General features: G+C 48.1%; 1 protein-coding gene across 1 annotated transcript in view; it reads right to left on the bottom strand.

Moving 5' to 3' along the window:
• UBR1 (ubiquitin protein ligase E3 component n-recognin 1) overlaps positions 1-23261 on the bottom strand; it is a 136789-nt gene that overhangs the window by 25386 nt on the left and 88142 nt on the right. The window contains exons 34-39 of the mRNA XM_088471259.1: positions 19934-20024; positions 19065-19213; positions 18909-18964; positions 17572-17668; positions 9276-9343; positions 8722-8872 (exon numbers count right to left, since the gene is read on the bottom strand). Coding sequence (XP_088327385.1) covers positions 8722-8872; positions 9276-9343; positions 17572-17668; positions 18909-18964; positions 19065-19213; positions 19934-20024 — 612 coding nt within the window. The remainder of the gene's footprint in view (positions 1-8721; positions 8873-9275; positions 9344-17571; positions 17669-18908; positions 18965-19064; positions 19214-19933; positions 20025-23261) is intronic.

Below are 23261 nucleotides of genomic sequence, written 5' to 3'. Positions count from 1 at the left end.
CAGGTTACTCCCCCCCCCCCCACCCATGCCCCATTGCCTGTGCCCTGGTGGTCTAGAGGAGGCACCAGGCGGCCTTGGCTGACTGCTGTCCACACCGCCGCTGCAAGCAGGGAGCCACTCTTACCTTGTGAGCACCGCTTGTGCTCCCCCTGGCGTCCTGCTGTGGGTCCCTGGTATGTGCTGGGGACTGGCCGAAGACACTCACCCAGCGCTCGCCAGTGCTGAGGCTGCTGTCACAGGGGGTCGGTGGAGTGGCAGTGCTGGCGTCCTATAGGATGCCTAGCGAATGTCCACTCATATACAGATGTAGCTGCCGTCATCGTTGCCTCGCATCGCGGCATGGATGTCGCCATTAGTGTGTCCGCGTCTATGTCGTGCACATGCACACCATAGATTGCAATGGGGAGAACGCCGGACGCACCTGGTCGCAGCCCGGCAAGAGCTGTGCTATGCGTGACTCTGTGCTTAAAAGCAGTCTCTAGAAACAGTGCCTGCTTCTGCAGGGCACCAAACTTATCTGGCCTGCCTGGGGTTGGGGGCAGGGTATAGGGGAGGAGGTGCCAGGGCTGCTGGGAGAAAAAGCTTAACTAGTTAGTGCCTGGACTACTCTACTCCAGTATATTTCCCCCCATGGTATAAGCCTGTGTCATTATGGTATGCAGAACAAATGCAGGTAGGCATCCTTTATATCAATGGAGGCGAAGTTTCTCATTCCGCTTCTTGAAGTTGATGGTAGTACGAAATAACTAACTTGAACTTGGTGACCTGCAGATTAAGTTGAGAGTCTTGAGGTTTAAAAGTTCAGTTTTGGGACCAAAAACAGGTTGGCATAAAGCCCCAAACCTGTCTTGTCTGAAGGCACTGTAACAATCACTCCTGATCCTTAAAGGGCAAGATGTCCCGTCTCATTCCATGCAGCATTCTGAAAAAATGCCAGGGTGGAGGCCTGAAGAAGTCTGGGATATAACCTCTTGAAATATTACCTTCCACCTATCGATCTGAGGAAGTAGCCACCCATTGGTGGTGGAAGCACAGCAGACAGGCTCCCACCACAAGCAGTACCAGATAGGGAGGTACTCTGTCATGCTGTCTGCTTTTCAGCAGGCCTAGGGTTGGGACTTCTACCCTATCTAGACTGCCTATCTCATGCGAAAACCAATATGGGAACTGCCAGAATAAGCATTGGGTGAGCCTGAGCCATGTTTTCCCTGAGAGTGGAACTGACCAAAAACAGGATTTTGGTACTTACCGATAAATCCCTTTCTCCGATTCCACAGGGGACACTGGAGTTCAAGACAGTGGGGTATAGATGGTGGTAGAGTAGAGCCTGGCACCTTAAATAATTTAGAAGTGTGACTGGCTCCTCCCCCTCTATGCCCCATCAGCCCCAGTTTAAGAACTGAGCCCGAGAAGAGACGGAGGACAACAGGAAAACGAGGAGAAGGAGAAGACCACAGAACGGAACAAGACCGACTGAAGGAGAACAGAGGAAACCACTGCAGGGAATCATGCAGTCACACAACCATAGAAGGAACGAAACAACTGGCAGGTATGCAGCGCTGGGCGGGCGTCCAGTGTCCCCTGTGGAATCGGAGAAAGGGATTTATCGGTAAGTACCAAAATCCTGTTTTCTCCTTCATCCACTAGGGGACACTGGAGTTCAAGACAGTGGGGACGTCCCAAAGCCAACCTCCTGGGTGGGAAGCGCTGAGAACATGCCAACCCTTTGGCCAACCGAACAGGGACCGCCAAGAACCAGAGGTTCAACGGAAAGGCAAGAGCTGAGGATCAAATGTCGTGAGCCAGGAGACAATCAAAACTCCCTGCGGAACAGACACAGAAATACCACAACTTACAGCGTAAATAGAATGGAATAAGCGGCTAGCGAGAAAACACCCTCAGGTGAGAAGCATCCTAACGCTGTAAGCTCAGCTGAAAACAGACCAAGCCGGACTGTTGGGAGCAGAGAACTCCAACCCGAATCCATATGAGAAGGGCAGTAACCCGAGAACAAAACTCGAGAAAACCGTACCAGATTCAGAAACAGAAAGCTGCAACAGTCGCAGATAGCAGAATACCAGCACTGTTGGACATAGTCATAAAGATACAAGTATAACGATACCAATCTACAGAAACAGAGCTGATCCTGTCCACAGACTCCTAACAGAGTATGCAGAGAGGTAAAAGACAAGGCCGAACAGTCACCATGATCCATTCTGGAAGTCCAACTACTACAAAGTTGTAAACCAGCGGAAGGGAGAGACCATAGAAGCCTCCAACGAGTGGAGATCACACTGGGAATGAGGCCGAGGCAGCTTCGAGAGGATTGAGATTACAATACCTGTCAGAGGGTCAGACAGCAGAACAACCCATTCTGAAAACAGAGTAGAAAACAGCGACTGAACACCTGCAGTCGAAAAGCAAATCACAGCCACAAACTCCAAAACAACAGACAACTTCCAACATGATGGAAGTGCGTAGGCAGTACCAACCGCTGGCCTGAACATAGGGTGAACAACCAGGATACCCTAGTAGTTATAGAGCACGGATGCAACAGCCACGCAGGAAGCTACCAATATAGGGAAGCATTCCATACCACAAGGCTAGAGCACTAGGACAACCCTGAAGGTACCAGTTAGGTACCCGTCAATGTGATGAAAACATCCACAGAGACTGAACAGGAAATCCACCAGGCCCCCTGCGTAGGACATATTGACTGTCACACTTTAATGTAAAGATGTGCACTAGACCCTCAAAGCGCTTCAGTCCATAATCCCAACAGATCTAGTAGAAGAGTGTCACTAATCTCAATGTTGAAACTATGCACCAGGGAAGCTCTAAAGTGTAGAGCCAACTGATTAAAAGAGCAGATGGCTGCTAGGACCGCAGCTAGGGTGCATAAGGGAGAAAGCGGCTATGCAATGACAGGTTGTGCATTAGTGGGGTAAGCCCGCTTACCTGTGAGCGGCCAAAAGCCCTCTGGACGCTATGTAGAATGTCACTGACCTTTTTCATCTCACAGCAACCTGCCCCGTCAGGTATAGGGAATAGCTTCAGTGGGCTAAGACCCAATGCTCTACAGCACGGACTTCAGTCTGGAGATGTTGCAGTAGAAAACACTGTATAAACTAGCAAAATGTTAGTGGAGGCAGGAAGGTCGTTCAACAGGACTCTATACCTGAGCTTGTTATATTAGGGATGTGTATCCATATAGACATTATACCTATACCACAAAACGGTCTACTAGTTTAAGTATCAGTACATTAACACTTATAATGGAGAAGTGTGTATTACGCCCATCAATCTAATAAAATCCAGGCCTGACCCTGCCTATATCGGCGGGGGCCCTAGGCCTTCATGTAATTTAACAAATGAATCCCTGATTACAGAATAGAACCTGGATTCTCTATATACAGATAGAATGTACCTAGGGGCCCTTTAGAGACTCATGTTATTGAGATATGTGACAAGACAATAATATGGAGTACCGGAATCTATACTGAGAAGGGTACCTGTACATAGACAGAGTGCATTAGTTATCCCGAGAAAGGAAGGGACATATCTGTAGTGATAACCAATAGGGTTAAAAACCAGGTTTTGCCAATTATTACAAAATATGCATACAAGGAATGGGAATATATCAGTATATATACACCCGTACATACAGACAGACATAGTTGCATAAGAAGGCCATCTCTTTGAAAGGAAGAGTAGTGCCAACATAGCAAGTTAACTTGTCAGACTCATGCATCGGGAGATCAGCATGCTATATTTATATATGTCCTGCTATATCCTGCATTCTCAGTGTCTTATAAGTTTGCTACCAAGTGCAAAGTTAAAATAATCATAGATCACCCTAAAGGGGGGCGCCATAGATAGGGACTAACAAGAAGGAACTATAACCCCAGGAGGATGTAAGTACATATCTTTATATACAAGAAGGCCCCAGTCATGTATAGGGTTCATAATAGAAGCAATGTCTATCACTATGTAAGCTGCAGAACATGACTCTAGTCTACAGAGCCACCATTTAATATATATATATATATATATATATATATATATATATATATACACACACATATATATGGATAGGCTGACAGCTTTGGTAATCGCAGGCGGCTTCCCATCCGTGGAAATATAGGTACGTACACACACCCACATACAAATCCTTAGGGAGAGATGGTGTAAAGCAGAGTTATTGTACCAACTACTGGATGAGGAGAGTCCAGACTTCAATTGCAGAATCCTTCTTTTAAATAAGCTAGGTACCAGACATAAAACTGATAACAGATCCTACCTCTGCCTTATAAGGATAAGAAGCAATATATATATCTCCACATATGCATACCTACATACAAGATTAGTAGGTGCGATAATATTTAAAATTAGAACATGAGCAATACACGTATATGTTCTATAGCAGGGCTTAGTATAAATACATGTGGCTTACCTCAACGCAGGGAGACTGCTCAAGTGTTGCGTGTAGCCATCAGCCTGCTACGGTGTAATGGGCAGGATATTTTATCAGCGTGCTGTCCCAGACTGGTATCGAACCTGGGACCCTTCTGTTACTGGAGTGCTCGCCTTAATCAATTGAGCTATATATGTGTGCAGAAGAGTAACAATCCACAAACTTAAGGGATTACTGTCCCCAAAAAGTGAGCTGCATTCTAACAGAGCCTTCCCAACATATTAAAAGGGAGACCTGTCCCTTGGGAAAAACCACAGCGCAATCCCCCCATCTAAACAGGGGATAAAGGCCTGCTGTTGTTATTAACACAGCTAAAGTGGCCGTCCCGGCCTCTAATGCTGGGCCACAGGGATGGTAAGCCCAATATGGGATTGTCGTTCCTGAGAATGGATGATTCGGGAGGACCAGACCCAAGGCCTGCCCCCTCAGCCAACGCTGGGTTGAGACCCAACCCAATGGAGAGTTCTCCTCACCCACAGATATCGTTTCAATATTTTTGTATATGTGCTGCCAAAGCGTGCACTGGAACGCTTGTCAACCTTGCACTGCGCAGTGCTAATTAACCTCTCTGGAATAAGGCTTGTCCATAGACCACCCGATTAGCAGAGTAGAAAAAAGGTATACACATACATACACTATATATATATATATATATATATATATATATATATACACACACATACACACACATATATACATACATCCCTATATGGGATTACATATACATCTACATACACACACAACACGTACATTGTAGGCGCCGGGACACGGGGAGCGATCTGCAGAAGTGACAGAGATGACTCTTACACTGCGCTAGGGTCAAGTTATACCGCGCTGTGTGAGCAAAATGTCCATGCTAGCCTGGAAGAGTCCCGGCTAACATAAGCTGTCCCCTCAACAGAACCGCATAAAGCGGAGTCATAGTTAACCTGCTAAGCGCAAGGTTGAGGGGCAGCAAAAGGCTAGACATATCCATCAGAGCAGCAGGTGTTAGGGCAATGAGCTATACTGCTGTGGAGGGCGCCAAAGCGGCTTAAACACAAGTGCCCCGAAGTAGCTAGCGCCGGAGCTTATACATTAAAGCACCGCCTCAGCAGACTAACAGCTACGCTGTTATAAAACACACACAAGCACAGGGAGAATATACAAACTCCACACAGGGTCATAGTGGGAAACAAACCCATGACCTCAGTGCTGTGAGGCGGCAATGCTAACCATTACACAGTCTGTGCTGCCCTGTTAAATATATACAGGCTGCCTCAGTGCGACTGGCGCTGTACCTACAGTGAGAGCTCCAGCGCTTTTTGTAAGTGATAGCACAGTCAGCCGTCTGTCACTGACCTGACCTACAGTTAACGGAGCTTGAATACACATCTCCCCCTTGTGGGGGGAGGGGCAGGAGACCCGGACTCAGCCGGCGGCGGGACCCTTTTCTTCCCCGAGCAGGAGTGAGTCAGCGCTGTGCTACACAACGGACCCTCTTAATAAAAGGGGGAGTTGTTTATATTGTAAGCTGTCCCCTCTCCTTAAGAGGGAAGCGCGCTCCCCTGCAGGCGCTGGTCCGCGCTGCATACTCTTAAAAGGACACCTCTCCTGCTAAGCAGGAGAGGAGAGCGTCAGTTTATGTCCACTGCTCCAGTGAAATGACTCAGCGCTGTGCTTGCCGGCTATTGCTGCTGCGGAGCAATAAGGGGGAGAACCCTTACAAATGGCGCCGCTGTTGCAGGACGCGCCATAAGTGTTTGTTTAGGGCGGGTCTCGACGCCGGGTCCGTGCGCTTATTAAGACAGCGGGACTTATTAGCCACAGCAGCCCGCCTTGTGTGAGGAGGGCAAGCGCGATCGGCGCTGCTAACGAGCTCTCCTATGCAGCAGCGCCGACAGCCGCGTGGTGCACACAGCGCGGCAGTGAGGAGGGAGCCCGACTATAATAGGCGCCACTAGATTGCATGACGCGCCTCCAGCAGCCCCAGCGACGACCGGGGCTGTAATTTGCGCCCTCGTGACTACAGCACCTGGTGACCCCCTTGACCTGGTATCCGAAGTCGGGGAGAGGGTGGTGCGGGGGCAGGGGAAAGTCGGGCCCTCCTAACAGTGACAGTGTCACTGAGCCCAGCTATACTTCCACTGCTCCTGCTAATCAGGAGCAGTGCATACTTACAGCTGCTGCGGCCGGGATGCTGGGCTGAGGGGGCGGAGAGGAACCCGGACACATGCCGGTGTCAGCAGTGGCGGGTCTTCTCGGGGTCCGATGACTCCTTTGTGTGTGCCCCCTCCTCAGGGTCACCGGACACAGGCTGCAGTAGCCGTGTGGTGCCCTTCCCGGCGGCTCCCACGTAGCAGGCAGACTGCCACAGCAAGCAGCCTGCCTGTCCTCAGTGTTATAAAAATTAAAAAATATGAAAAAGGCTGGAGACAGCCTGATGTGCGACCTGTTCTCTCGGGCACATTCTAAAAACTGGGGCTGATGGGGCATAGAGGGGGAGGAGCCAGTCACACTTCTAAATTATTTAAGGTGCCAGGCTCTACTCTACCACCGTCTATACCCCACTGTCTTGAACTCCAGTGTCCCCTAGTGGATGAAGGAGAAAGAACTGTTTGTTGCGTTAAGGGGTCTTCACTGAAAGGATTCTTATCTCCTGTAGCATCTGCAATGATGGAATCCAGATCTGATCCAAATAAAACAGAACCATCAAAGCATCTAATACCCAAATCTTCATCTGAGAATGGATAGGTAAACCTCTTTGGCACTTGGTAATACTGATTCTGCCAAGCCTCTCCCAGAAAATCTGTAAGGTGAGAAACTGCAGAAAAAAAGACCATTAAGAACGTCAGATTCCATTGGATCCTTGAAAGCCCACTCTTAGTGGATCGCCAACACTAATCCTTCAGCACCTTGACGCTTGGAAAAATACTCCACCCAGGTACCTGGGTTCTCAAAATCTGAGTCCCCGTCAAACTTCCCCTACTCCACCTCAGTGTCAACTGGGAACCAAACCTGGCCAGAGTTCTGAAATTTCTGAGGTCAGTCTGGAAACAATGCTCGCAGAATCGGTCAAGCAATGATCCATAAGTCTGCTAAATGGAATGAATCCAGGGGGAGCCTGACTCACCACATGGGAATAATCCACTAAGTGAGACAGGGGGTTCTGTGCGGGCAGAAATACAGGAGGATGGGCTCCTAGAGGGGAAAAAACAAATGCACATTTACTGAACATTGACGGTCTGACATATCCTGAGAGAGTCCCACGATGGAGCTCACCAACATCTTCAAACAGGTGGGTTCTGCCGCTTTTGATCCATGCCACAGGATGGACAAATTTAACAGCCAAGGAAAGGACTGCAGCAAAACCCATCTCGATCTCAGTGAGAGAGACAGGGCTGCACAGGAGTTCCCATTAGCGACCTGAGTGAGGTGCCCTTAAGTCCTCCCACAGGCTCAATGACTGGCTTATCTCTCTTTAGGATCTCAAACAAAGAGGCAGGTGCAGAAACCATGAATAAAAGTGAATAAAAATACAACTTACAGTACAGTACAAATGATGGCACCCAGTGCATGAGGAAAATAAAAAAAGAAACTGATGTGCTTTGCACCAAAGGATGTAGAGGAAAGATTAGTTTGCAAATTCTGCCTGCTCCTGGAAGAGTGTCCTCTGCACCCCATGGTATTCCGTATGCCCTAGATTCAATACCAGAGGCATAGTCGTTGATGTAAACCAGTACAATTACCTACTTGTGTCTGATTGGATGCTTGCAAAATCACCTTTTAAAGTCAGTATACGGCCATACATACAAAATTTCTGCACTTGGCACATAGGCTGCGGACTTACACTCATATGAAATTTACATCCAACTGTACATTAGCACCAAATTATTTTTATTTTCAGTGGGGGGGCTACATTATCTCATTACAATACTGAGAATATTCTATATACTCCTGAAAATAAACATCTGATTACTATAATTTGCTAAAGGGACCTCAAAACTAAATGTGCAATATGCAATGTTGTTCTTTAGACCATAACAGCCAATCACAATTAGCAGTTTTGTGCAGTCATACAAATAAAGGCTACTACCCGCTTGTTTTCCATTGGTTACAGCACATCACTGATCTGTACACCATGGTGTGTGTGTATATATATATATATATATATATATATATATATACACACATACATACAGTATATATAACAATATTAGCCTTAACATGATCAGTCACCCATTCTCTGCTAGGCTAGTCCTTATTACCTGTGGCCGATGTGAAGATGATTTGCAGTATGTGAGCCATAGTAATCAGACGGAAGAGGTAGAGGTGGTTGTATGCAGATATTAGGGATGAAGGGTGCAGGTTCACACCTTCTTCAGAGTATAACGAAGGGAACGCCAAAACAGATCCCACCTAGGAAAAAGGACCGAAGTAAAAAAAAAAAAACCTAAAACAATCTGGTTGATAAAAGAAATTACAGGGTTTCAGATAGCCAGAACACATTCATTCTCAATGGAATTTTTTAAATTTACAACAAACCATTGTATAAATGTTTTACTAATGGGGTAGATTTTCACTCATTGTAAAACTGCAGGTGTGATGCGTACCCCACAGGGTCAATGCCTTGTGTAATTGTAGACTAGAATACAGCCCCAAATACATTTTAAAGCACTGATGTTATGTGGTCATCTGAGATGCATGCATCCAACATGACAAATGTAATGGAACACATAGTAAATAGTGTCTGTATTATTAAATGTGGGTTCAGTCATAAATGTGATTAATATGTGATTAATAAATAATAAATAGGTTTTACCAGGAGATGGAACATATCCACTGACAGGAAAGATGGAGTTCCCTCAAGCTTCATGTTTGGCAGGAACACTGTGAATACAAGGACATAAATCTGTGTAATATGCCTGTGTCCACACACATGTGCAGAACTGGCCTGGAGCTGTCTGACATCTCATTCTCCCATGTCAGACAATACAGGTGGACAAGAAGCAACGTATAGAGAGAAAGTGAAGGCGTTCTCCTAAACTGGGGGAGGGGGATTCCCAGGCATGGAACACCTTTTGGCTTTGCTAGTTGGGGAGTGAGTGGGTATTGGGTAAAAATTTAATTTTAACCGCTTACCTTTTAAAATGTTTTACTAACAAATATATATATGGTTGGCAACCATACTGACATATTTTTACATGGTTGGCTGCCCTGAATAAGCAGAAATGCAATTCTTCAATAAACTTCTTTACAAAACCTACTTCCACAGTTTAATAGCATAAGCGGAGCCACTAGTTATCCGAAAACCTTAAAAGCTGAGCAGATCTCAGTTGGAGCCTGCTGCGAGGGGGCTGGCAGGATATATGGGGGGTGCCTAAACCTTAATCTGCCACACTGTAGGCGCAAGATGAACAAACAGGGCTGTGAAGGTGTGTTCACACATGTGGGCCAGAGGGAAAAAATATGAGATATGGTAAGAACTTACCTTTGTTATCTCTATTTCTACGAAGTCCATAGGGTTCCATAGGATACCTTGGGTATAGGTGATGACGTCAGGCATCGGGCACCATAGAGTTAAGTTTTCAGCCTCCCAGGATGCACTAGGGTCCCCCTCCTATACCCCGCCCCCGAGCCAAGGCATCTCAGTTACGTACCAAGCCATAGACCGGAGGAGGAGAAGGAAGAGAGAGAAAAAAGATCTGGACACACACAAGAAGCGCATTCTCACCAGAGGGAGACGGAAAAACCGGTGACCAGATAAAGCCCATCTGCAGCACAGGTGCGACAGGGCGGGAGTCCTGTGGAACCCTATGGACTTCGTAGAAATAGAGATAACAAAGGTAAGTTCTTACCATATCTCATATTTTCTACATCAGGGTCCATAGGGTATCCACAGGATACCTTGGGGATGTCCCAAAGCAGTATCCTTCAAGGGTGGGGACGCTCCTGTGCTGAAAGGAGAATCCGCCGCCCGAAGGAAGCATCCTGAGAGGCAAAGGTGTCAAACGCGTAATACCTCACAAAGGTATGGACAGAGGACCACGTGGCAGCCTTGCAGATCTGGACTGCAGAGGCACCACGTCGAGCTGCCCACGAAGGACCCACAGACCTAGTGGAATGAGCCCTCACAGAGGATGGAACCGGAAGGCCTTCATGAAGATAAGCTTCAGAAATTGGCATACTAATCCAACCTGCCAAAGTTTGCTTTGAAGCAGGCCAACCCTTTTTACGGAAGCCATAGAGGACAAACAAGGCGTCCGACTTCCTAAACGAGGAAGTGCGGTCAACATAAATCCTTAATGCCCGCACAACGTCCAAAGTGGCCTCACCCACTGAAAGGTCGGGTGAGTTAAAAGCCGGCACAACGATTTCCTCGTTGATATGGAAACGTGAAAGAACTTTGGGAAGAAATTTAGGAGGAGTGCGCAGCACTGCCCTGTTCCCATGAAAAATCAGGAAAGGGGGTCTACAGGATAGAGCCCCTAAGTCAGAAACACTCTGGCCGAAGCGATGGCCAGAAGGAAAATTGTTAAGGCTGTCAGTCATTTAAGGTCCACTGAGCCCAGTGGTTCAAACGACGGTCCCTGGAGAGCCCTCAGGACCACAGATGAATCCCAAGGTGCCACCGGTGGAACAAATGGCGGCTGAATTCGAAAAACACCTTGCATAAAGGTGTGCACATCAGGGATTGTAGCAATCCTACGATGGAACCAGACGGACAGGGCAGACACCTGTACCTTCAGAGAAGCAAGGCGAAGCCCATGGTCTAGTCCCGCCTGTAGGAAAGCTAACACTCTAGACAGTCGGAACTCCCGAGGTGCATAACCTCTCGGCCGACACCACTGGAAGAATGTATGCCACACACGATGGTATATTCTTGTAGAAAAAGGCTTCCGAGCTCTTAGCATAGTTCGTACTACAGAGCTGGAAAACCCCCTGGACCTTAACATGGCCGTCTCAACAGCCACGCCGTCAAAGACAGCCGAGTCAGGTCCGGGTGAAGACAAGGACACTGACAGTAGGTCCGGTCGTAGCAGAAACCGCAGAGGACTGTCCACGGACAGACACTGAAGGTCTGAGAACCAGTGCCGCCTGGGCCACGTGGGAGCTATCAACAGGAGCGTCCCTCCTTCCTGTTTGAATTTCCGGATTACCCGTGGAAGAAGGGAAAACGGAGGAAAGAGATAAGCAAACCAACGTCCACTGGACGGACAGAGCATCCACCAGAGACGCCTTTTCGTCTCTTGTGCGAGACCCGTACACCGGCAACTTGTTGTTGTGCCGTGAAGCCATGAGGTCGATCTCTGGAAGACCCCACCTGTCCACCAGAAGTTGAAAGACGTCCTGGTGCAGAGACCATTCCCCCGGATGAACGTCCTGGCGACTGAGAAAGTCCGCCTCCCAGTTGAGAACTCCCGGGATGAATACTGCTGGTATGGCCGGGAGATTGCGCTCCGCCCAGACCAGGATGCGGGACACCTCTACGAGTGCCGCCCGACTTCTGGTTCCTCCTTGCCGATTTATGTAGGCCACAGTGGTGGTGTTGTCCAACTGGACCTGCACGGGGTGACCTTGGAGAACCCGCTGTGCCTGCTGGAGAGCACTGAAAACGGCGCGGAGTTCCAAGATGTTTATCGGAAGCTCCTTTTCCGCCTGAGTCCATCTGCCCTGGAACAAGTGTGGACCCGTGACCGCTTCCCAGCCCCGAAGGCTGGCCTCTGTTGTCAATAGGAACCAGTTCGCCACCCAAAACGGACGACCCTTGTTGAGATGGGTTGTCTGCAACCACCAGGCAAGGGACAGGCGAACATCCGGAGTGAGCACCATCGTCTGGGACTTTAGACTCTGAGGCAGTCCATTCCATTTGGACAGGATCAATTGCTGCAGAGGTCTGGAATGAAACTGGGCATATTCCACCATGTCGAATACTGACACCATGGAGCCCAGTAACCTCATTGCCGAGTGTAGAGACACACGGCGACTCTGCAGACAACTGCGCACCCTCAACTGCAAGAGAGCTCTTTTCTCCCGTCACAAAGATCCGCTGCTGACTGGAGTCCAATAAGGCTCCGAGGTGCAGAATCCTCTGAGAAGGGATCAGGGTGGACTTTTGCCAGTTTATCAACCAGCCATGCCGTTGCAGTACTGCAATCGTCAGATCCAAGTGGCGTAGAAGGAGCTCTGGAGACCCTGCTACCAACAAAACATCGTCTAGGTACGGCAACATGTGGACTCTCCTGCAGCCGCAGGAACGCCGCCATGACCGCCATAACCTTGGTGAACACACATGGTGCTGTCGCCAGGCCAAAAGGTAACGCCCGGTACTGAAAGTGATCGTTGCGGATTGCAAACTTGAGGAACTGTTGGTGACGCAAAAGAATAGGGACATGCAGGTAAGCGTCCTGTATGTCCAACGACACCATGTAATCCCCAGGTTCCAGCGCCAGAATGATGGACCGTAGGGTCTCCATCCGAAACCGCGGCACCCGCAAGGACTTGTTGAGGGCCTTGAGGTTGAGAATCGGACGGTACGACCCATTGGGTTTCTGCACCAAAAATAGATTGGAATAGAAACCCTGGCCCCTCTGGGAGAATGGAACAGGCACTATAACTCCAGCCTGGAGCATAGGGCCTGATTCAGAGCCGGACGCTATTAGCGCTCGCTCGTTCAGAAAAAGGGGGTGGCTATTCAAATGAACGTTCGCTCTTTGCGGTCTGTTGCCGCCTCTATGTCTGAACGAGCAAACAAAACATGCGGACGTTTATTTGAAAAATACGCCCCCTGGCCGCTCGCATCATACGTCATGTCCGCTATTTATTAGATTAATCGAGTACATCGATCAGCGTATGAACTGCTCGCTATTCTTGTGGCTAGTTTTTCCTACCACTATATTGCGAGCAGTTCTGACTATAAAACAACCAAGTGACGTGGTGAATGACGCTGCTTTCTTAATTATGCACACCCATAAAACGCCCGTTTTGACCTTTAAGCACGCCTGCGTTGATCTCTACTCCCCGTTTTCAAGCACCTTCCCCTGTTACCACCCACATACGCCTCCTCCTTTCACTCAAAATAGCAGGCATTCGCTATATAGCGAACAAACGATTTTCGGCCGCACTGACTGGTTCGCGCATGCGTATTACAAACCGTACGCATGCGCAGATGGCGAACATCGCTCGGAACGAGCGTACTGCCGCTTACGAGTGGCTCTGAATGAGGTCCATAGTGTGCAAAACCTTCTGCAGTTCCATGGCTTTGTTCTGGTCTAAGGGAAAACCCGTGGTGAAGAATCGGGATGGGGGCCTGTGCCGAAAGGAGAGAGCATACCCGTGAGAAACCACCTCGTGAACCCAAGTGTCTGTCGCAGTTGCCGACCAATACTGGGCGAACTGCAGCAGGCGGCCTCCCACTTTGGGATCCCCCAAAGGGAGGCCCGGACCGTCAGGCCGCAGGCTTGTCATCAGACTTAGGGGCCGGACGTCTGGTACTCCAGGCCTGTTTCCTGGGCTTGGCCGATTTCTTGGGGCCAGCCTATCAGGGAAAGGACTGTGCTTTAGGCCTACCCTGGGCCCTATAAGGCCGAAAGGACGACGTACCCAAACTGGAAGGGACCGCAGCAGACGGGAGACACGCAGACTTGGCTGCCGCCAACGTGGCCACAATTTTGTCCAGATCCGGACCAAAGAGGACTTCTCCATTAAAGGGCAAAGCTTCCAATCCCTTTTTGGAATTAGCGTCCGCCTTCCACGATCGCAGCCATAAGGTGCGACGAGCAGCAACAGCTGCCGAAGAAATCCGAGATGTAAGGGTACTAATATCCAAGGCCGCTTCATTGATGTAAGTGGCCGAATCCCGGAGGTTGCCTACCAACTCGGCCTAATCAGCCGAACAGTCGGAATCCAAAGACGCCTCCAAACTATTAGCCCAGCGCTCCATAGTTCTGGCTACCCAACATACGGCCATAGCCGGTCTGGATGCCCCCCCCCCCAGCAAGGGAATAAATGGACTTTAGGCAGATATCCACCTTACGGTCCGTAGCATCCTTCAAGGAGGACATGGAGGGCATGGGCAATGTGGCACTTCGGACTAGGCGTGTCACATGAGAATCCACCTGAGGAGGGGATTCCCACTTAGAAAAATAATTGTCCGCAAACGGATAAGCCACCGCTAAACGTCTTTGAGGCTGATACCGTTTACCAGGATGTTTCCACGCCTCCTCTAAATGGTCTACTAACTGACCCAAAAGAGGAAACACTGTGGTGTTACCCTTAATATCCTTGAAAAAGGCATATTTGGACTTTGACACCGGAGGATCATCATCCTCAATAACTAAAGCTGTGCGGACTGCACGAATAAGGCCAGGTATATAAACCTTAGACTTAGCGTCCGACTCTTTAGTACGGAGAGGTTCTTGGTCAGAAAGATCCAGAATCTCCCCATCATCGGACGTCACGTCGTCATCCTCATAAGGAGCGGACAGAGACGCCACCGGCCGCTTGTGAAGCCGCAACACAGACTCCCCTTGTAACACGTCCGACAAATGCTGTACAGAACTTGTCAGTGAATTAACCCACGCAGGCTCCTGAGAGACCTGAGGAGTGGAAATAGGGAGACTGTGGGGTACCCATCAATTGTCTCGGGAAACCCTGCATGGGTGACGACACCACTGACTGCTGGGACAAACCCATCTGTGAGAACGCAGGTTGCGGAGCTACCTGGCCCACTAGGGTTGTAAGCGCTTTGGCAAAACAAGCCCAGGGCGGTTCCTGTACCGGAGCCGTGACAGTAATTGGTCGCGCCAATAAAAAACACTGTCAACATAGCCCCTCCGCGTTACCCTCCCCCTCCGCTATTGGTACCTTGCTCGTAATACACAGAAGCTGGAGAGGAAAATCACTCTCAGACATGATGGTAAGTATGTGACCCCTCTCACTGATGCTCTTAGTATAGTGGGAGAACCACCCTGCAATCACCGCACCGCAAGGGCTTTAGCAGAAGAAGAGCAGGGACAGTGAAATGGCTGACAGTAGAAAGTGAAAGTACAGGCAGACGACGCTAGCAGCAGTCACATACAATGCAAAGAAATTAATCCCTGCACTATCAGCGCTGATCCTCAACTACGCAGACACAGAGCCTGGTAGGACACAGCGCTGCATACACAGACCTGTTCCAACGGAGGAGAGGTATGCCGGGGGACCCAGACCACGATGCCACCAATCAACAGCTTCCAGCAGCGTTCACCATGCCTCTGCAAAGATGGCCACCGAGGAGCTGAGAGGAGGCCGGCCTGGGGGAGGAGCGCTGCCACAGGGCCAATCGGCAGGTGCAGAGAGGGCTGTGTGCAGCGGGGGAGGTGCCGGCTGTGTACAGGGAAGGCATGCTCCCCTGGCATGCAATTAACCCCTGGGACGCCGCAGCGCTACCGCTCAGCTGCGGTCCGCAGTCCCAGGGGGGTAGTGGAAGCGCAGGTTGATTACCTGGCTCCACTCTGCAGCCAGTCCCCAGGGAGCCCCCTGCCTGGGGACTCTGGACCATGTTTCAGCTGGGACCCACCGCGGGACCCCGCTGCTTACCTGCTGCTCCCTTGAATTCGGCCATGGTACAAAACATCTGGGGTCACCGCTAGCTGTGACCCCAGATGCTTACCAGCATCCCCAGGTCAGTACCGGCGTTCTGGTACCGGCGGGGGTGTAGGGAAGACAGTATGGACGTCAGTAGTGACTGTCCATGCTGTACTTCCAGATGGGCAGCCACAGCTGCCTTGAAGAAAACTTCAGGGGCTATCCTTAGCCCCCTCTAAACAGGTGCTCAGACTCCGAGCCGGGCACCAACGAAACTGAGATGCCTTGGCTCGGGGGCGGGGTATAGGAGGGGGACCCTAGTGCATCCTGGGAGGCTGAAAACTTAACTCTATGGTGCCCGATGCCTGACGTTATCACCTATACCCAAGGTATCCTGTGGATACCCTATGGACCCTGATGTAGAAAAAACGGGTTTGGTATGATATCCCGGCGGCTGAATAGAATAGGGTGAAATACAGACGCCGGAAGCCAGATCATAAGAGATCCCAACAGGTGCATGTAAGTACACTGACCCTACCCCTCTCTTCCCCCCTAACTTCAACCCTCCCTTGGTGGTGCATAACCCTAACCTCCCCAATGGGTGCCTAACCCTCCCCCCATGGGTGCCTAACTCTAACCCCCCCTCTCCGCACCCTAAACCTAACCCTCCACGAGGGGGTGCCTAACCCTAACCTCCACCACGGTGGTACCTAACCCTAAGTCCCCCTGGGGGTACCTAAACCTAACCCCCCCCTACGTGGCTAAGAGCTAAGACGGGCCAGCTCATTTCATTCGGGAAGCAGTCTGTCGAGATTCCGGTGTCTGTATCTAGACAGTCGTCGGGATTTCGACGCCCATGTTTAGTCCCGAGTCGGGATTTAGGTGCCGGGATTCCCGGCCGTTGGTATTTCAACTACATCCCGAAAAAAACCATGTTGGTTTTCCAGACTGATAGTTTTAAAACAGCAATAGTAATTACTTCTAAACCTGATTTTTTTTTAGAATTAATTCCTATTGCCGTTGTAAAACCATCAGTCAAAGTTTTGATAGATCGATGCTTAGTTGATCTATCCCATGTGTGTTTAAATGCAAGATTGAGCTAACAAATGTAAAGTTAGGGAGGTGGCAGATTGTGCAGGAGTCTGACTGTGTAGAAATATGCCTCTTACATATTGGGAGAGAATAGGAAAAATAATTGCTACGTTTTCATATACATAATCATAAATACATTTGTATCTGATATTTCATAAGACACCAATACAGTTGTATGTTGGGATGAGTTATACAGCTAGAGATTGCATTCTTGTCACCCGACTTTCTATTCTCTTATTTTTCAATTTGGTTTTTGAACAAGCCTGTTGATGCACTCATTCTAATCCCCATTCCTTACTTTCTACTATATCATATTTCCACTTATTACATTTTTTATTTCATCTCCAGTACTAATATACTCATTTCATCTTTCTTTCAGTCTATATTAATTTCACACAATGACAAGAATGACCCATAAACATCGGTGAAACAAGCAGCGTAACCATACAATCATATACCTGCCAGTAACTGCGCCAGATGACCTTGTATTGTGGTTTGAGGACATGTGACTCTTTGTGCTTCAGCAAATTTCACCAAGGCTTTGAGATTGGCGTGCTAAAAGATGCAAAGGTTACAGAATAATACAATTGGAAACAATAAACCCTACATAAAACGCCATTAATATTAATTAACAATATAAACCCAGAAGCTATCAACTGAAGATATCCGAAATTATATTTATCCTGTGGCGAGAACTGACAAACAATTGGTTTTGTTTGTGTCACTGCAGAATAAATTCTAATCAGAAAGTAAGATCACGAGTTTAATTCAACGTCAATAGTGTTTTTACTCAACCATGTTCGGTGTCAGTCCCCACAGGACCCTCAATGTTACTGGACTGCAGCAGTGAGTCTTGCAGCTTTAATGGCCGGGAATGAAGAACACTGTTAGCTTTGACAGAATGAAGCAGCCAGAGAGGGAGGTGTCTCTGTGTGTGGTAAGTGTAACTCCTCTACAGATCAGCTGCATTTTCTCTGGAGTCATATTCACTAGTAACGTCCAAAGACAGTTTGATTCTCCTGCCCTATTGTCACTGCCAGCACTAACAGAGCTCTCCTTTCCCGACTGCCAGAGGTGACAGTGACTTGCTGCAACCGTATGACAATGTGGGTCCCCTAACCCTCCCTTAGAGGTGCCTAACTCTAACCTCCCCCCCAAGTGCCTAACCCTAATCCCCCCTCTAAGTGCCTAAACCTACCCCCCCCTTGCCCGCCGCCTAAACATAAGTCCCCCAAGGGGGGTGCCAAACCTTAACCTCCCCCCCCGGGGGTGCCTAACCCCCGCCCACAAGCGGCTGTCTGCGCCCGGTGCCTGGCTTACCTTCGATCGGTAAGCCGGGTGTCGGGCTCCAGGCGTAGGTAAAATGACAGGCGGGACATCGACGCCTGTCATTTAACCCCTTGCTGGGATTAGACAATCGGGAAGCAGACGGTCGGGATTCCATCCATCAGCTTCCCGACTGCTTCCCGTGGGGGATCACAGAAGGATTTCATAGTTTAGAAGTTTATTATATTTGTGTCTTCCCAAAAAGTGTTATTTAAATGCAAAAAAAGGAGAAAAAAAGGGGGTGGGGCGGAATTTTGATGTATTATAACTATTTAAAAGCCAGTTACTGAGGCTGACTGGCTGCATGCCTAATAAAGAGGTCATAATGTAAGTCAGCGTAGTATAAGCCAAGGTAGAAAAGCTTCTTAAACATTGATGCTCTTAGATAATGCTCTTAAAAGACAGGAACTATTGAGAAGCTGCCGTCTAATGTTTACTCATGTAAGCCCGTCCTCTTGCTCACCCTTACCTGACGATTCTGCAGAGAACCAAACAAAGGTTTGTCTTCATCCTGTAGTAAACTCTCTGCAACAAAACAACTTTCATTATTAACATGACGCATTGACTATTTCATTGTGTGGGTTGGCTGCATTTGATTGGAGGGAGATCTGTCAATCATCCTTACCGATGGACTGGATGGTAAACGCACAAGTGTTCCAGGTCATCATAGACAGACGTGGGTCACTTTCATTAGGTGGAATGTTCAGGCCAACGCGGTACACAGTGGTGGCAAAGTGGATCAGTATTTCCTTTGTACTAGCAGAATAATTTGGCCTGAAAACATGCAGGTAGTGATGTGAGGAGGATGTACCTCTCTACCGTCTACAGCAAAAAAGTCGACAAATCCAAAAACACCCACTGTATATATCGTCTACAGCAAAAAGGTCAACAAATCCAAAAACACCCACTGGTTTACATAAAAGACTTACTAGTAAGGAAAGTAAGCTCTCTCTCTCATATATATACTGAGGGCTTGTCAGAACCATTAAGCTCACCACATCTATATGACCTATTCACCCAAAATAACAACATATGGCCTTTCAAACTGTCTTTCACTGAGCAGAAGGATTAATATACAGTACGTTGGTTGGGTATGGGATCCCAGTGATCGGTATACCGAAAGTGGCATGTCGACAGTCAGAATTCCGACCTAACTAGGTAAGTGTTCTAACCCTAACCCCTCCCCCCTGCAGCCTACACCTATCCTTCCTCCCTACAGTCTAAGCCTAACCCTCTTGCGCAGCTTAACCCTAACCCTCCCCCTGGTGCCTAACCCTAACCCTCCCCCTAACACTTGCTGATGGAATACCAGCGGTCGGTATTCTGTCGCAGGGTTTCCTCCCCCTAACCCTAATACTTACTGTCATCCCAACTGCCAGGATTGTAACTACGTCCCATATATGCAATAAATCCTTTTCACTGGCATTTGTGTGGGGTTATCGTTCAACTATAAAACAGAAGGCCCCTTACAGTTAATTTTTGTTAAACACTCACGGTGGCTGTACCCCGAAGCTCAGGATGGAGCGGAATTCATGGCTTTGGCTATCTCCACTTTTAAAAAATTCAGGTGAGATGGACTTTTCCCCTGTCAGGAAACAAATACAGGCGATGGTCAGCATTCAGAACTGTGCACAGACTGCAGATAAGGCTACATCTAATCTTGGTCACATAAAAATATTTGTGTATAGCTAGTCTGCACAAAGCAATGCTGGGAAAAATCTGGACAATCAAAATGACTGAGAGATGTATCATTAAAAAGACCCTTCTTAGCTATGCTAATCTACGGTAGGGACCACTTGTTACACTGTGGCTATAGATACAGTAATATTTCCAGTTACCCTAAGAGATCTTAGTCTTTAGGACAGAATCCTCAGAAATAATTGAAAACACTTAAAGAGAAATAAAATCATACTGAAAAAGAAAATGAACACCAAGGTAAAACTGGTTAGCTTCGGCCCACGTATAGGGGATAAGACCTGCGGAAAACAGGATTTTGGTACTTACCGATAAATCCCTTTCTCCAATTCCACAGGGGACACTGGAGTTCAAGACAGTGGGGTACAGACGGTGGTAGAGCAGAGCCTGGCACTTTAAATAATTCTGAAGTGTGACTGGCTCCTCCCCCTCTATGCCCCATCAGCCCCAGTTTTAAGAACTGAGCCCGAGAGGAGACGGTAGGAAAATGAGGAGAAGGAGAAGACCACAGAACGGAACAATACCGACTGAAGGAGAACAGAGGAACCCACTGCAGGGGACACATGCAGTCACACAACTAGATAAGGACCCAACAAAACGGCAGGAACGCAGCGCTGGGCGGGCGTCCAGTGTCCCCTGTGGAATCGGAGAAAGGGATTTATCGGTAAGTACCAAAATCCTGTTTTCTCCTTCATCCACTAGGGGACACTGGAGTTCAAGACAGTGGGGACGTCCCAAAGCCAACCTCCCGGGTGGGAAGCGCGGAGAACCTGCCGACCTTTCGGCCAACCGAAACAGGGACAGCCCAAGACTGGAGGCATGTCGTAGAGCCAGGAGACAATCAGAGCTCCTTGCTGAACAGTCACAGACATTCCACAACTTACAGCGTAAATTCAATGGAATACGGCTAGAGAGTAGCCGCAGATGAGAAGCATCAGAACACCGTAAGCTCAGCCAAAAACAGACCAAGCAAGACCGCTGGGAGCAGAAAACCCCAACTAGAATCCATAGAATGGCAGTAACATGAGAACAAAACTCGAGAAAACCGTACCAGCGACAACTACAGGAAGCTGCAACAGTCTCAGACAGCAGAATCCCAGCACTGCGGGACATCAATCATATAGATAAAAGTATAATGATACCAATATACAGAGACGGAGCTGAACCCGTCCACAGACTCCTAACCAAGCAAACAAGGAGGCAAGAGTCACGACCTAACAGTCGCCCTGAACCATTCTCGAGGTCCAACTATAACTACTAAAGGGTTGGTAACCAGTGGAAGGTTTAGACCATAGAAGTTGTCAACGAGTGGCGATCCCACTGGGCATGAGACGGATACGAGAGGATTGAGACTACAATTCCTTCCAGTGGGTCAGACGGCAGTACCACCCCTCCTGTCAAACAGCAGACAACTTCCTACATGATGGTAGAGTGTAATCAGTACCAACTACTGGCCTGAACATAGTATGAAAACACCCAGGATACCCTTAGCAGAAAAAGAGCACGGATGCCACCTCCACCCAGGGAGAGTTACCAATATAGGGAAGTATCCCATCCGCAAGGCTAAAGCACTAGGACAACTATGAAGGTACCATTCAGGTACCTGTCAGTGTGCTGAATTTATCAACAGATACTGAACAGGAAACTAACCAGGCCCTCTGTATGGAACATAGAGACTGTCACACTTTATAGTAAAGATGTGCATTAGCCCATAGATGCGCTTCAGTCCATAAACCCAACAGATTCCAGTAGAATAGGGTCACAAATCTCAATGTTACAACTATGCACCTACACACCAGGAAAGCTCTAAAGTGTACAGCCAACTGATTTAAAAGAACTGAAGGCTGCTAGGACAGCAGCTAGGGTGCGTAAGAGAGAATAACAGCTATGTCAGGATGCATGAAAAGGAAGCATCTTCCGAGGCATTAGTGGGGTAAGCCCGCTTACCTGTGAGCGACCAGAAGCCCTCTGGACGCTATGTAGAATGTCACTGACCTTATTCATCTCACAGCAACCCACCACGACAGGTACAGAGAGTAGCCTCAGTGGGCAAAGATCAATGCTCTACAGCACGGACTTCAGTCTGGAGATGCTGCAGAAGAAAATACTGTAGAAACTAGCAAATTGTTAGTGGAGACAAGAAGGCCGTACAACAGGACGCTATACCTGAGCCTGTTCCATTAGGGATATGTATCCATATAGAGATTACACATACCCCAAAAACGGTCTGCTAGTGTATCCTTACATTAACACTTATAATGGTGAAGTGTGTATTACGCCCACAATCTGATACAACCCAGGCCAGACCCTGCCTATATCGGCGGGTGGCCCTAGGCCTCATGTAAATTAACTAAATAAGCCATGAGGATGGAATAGATCCAGGATTCTCTATGTACTGATAGGAAATGTACCCAAGGGACCATCAGATACCCATTTTATTGAGATATGCGACAAGACAATAATATAAAGTACCAGAATCGATGCTGGGAAAGGTACCTGTACATAGACATAGAATGCGTTAATTATCCCAAGTAAGAAGAGATATATATATATATATGTAGTGATAACACCAGTCAGGGCCAAAAACAGATTTCTCCAATTATTAGGAAAATTCATACAAGGAACGGGAATATATCAGTATATATACACATACACACACATAAACATAGCTGCATGAAAAGGCAAACTCTTTGAAAGGAAGAGTTAGTACCGACATAGTAAGTCACTTGTCAAACTCCTGCACCAGGAGATCAGCACGCTACATACATATACATATATACACACACACACATATATCCCACAATAGGAGATCAGCATGCTATATCTATATATACACACACTGCATTCCTAGTGTCTTACAAGTTGGTTACTAAGTGCGCCCTAGAGTGTAGTTGTAATTAATAGGTCCCCCGAAGTGGACGCCGTAGATATAGACTGATGGAAACAGGACTATAACCCGAGGCGGGTGTAAGTACATATCCTTATATACATGTGTGGACATACAGGAAGGCCCCAGGACATGTATAGAGTCCATACTAGAAGCAATGCCGTAGGAGCCTCTGACTATCCTATGTAAGCTGCAGAACATGACTCTAGTCTATAGAGCCACCATATAATATGTATGTAT

Source organism: Taudactylus pleione, unplaced genomic scaffold (genome assembly GCF_031769625.1).
Source record: "Taudactylus pleione unplaced genomic scaffold, aTauple2 ptg000113l, whole genome shotgun sequence".
Taxonomy (NCBI): domain Eukaryota; kingdom Metazoa; phylum Chordata; class Amphibia; order Anura; family Myobatrachidae; genus Taudactylus; species Taudactylus pleione.
Note: the sequence above shows the minus strand (reverse complement) of the source record. Positions and strands in the feature narration are given on the sequence as shown.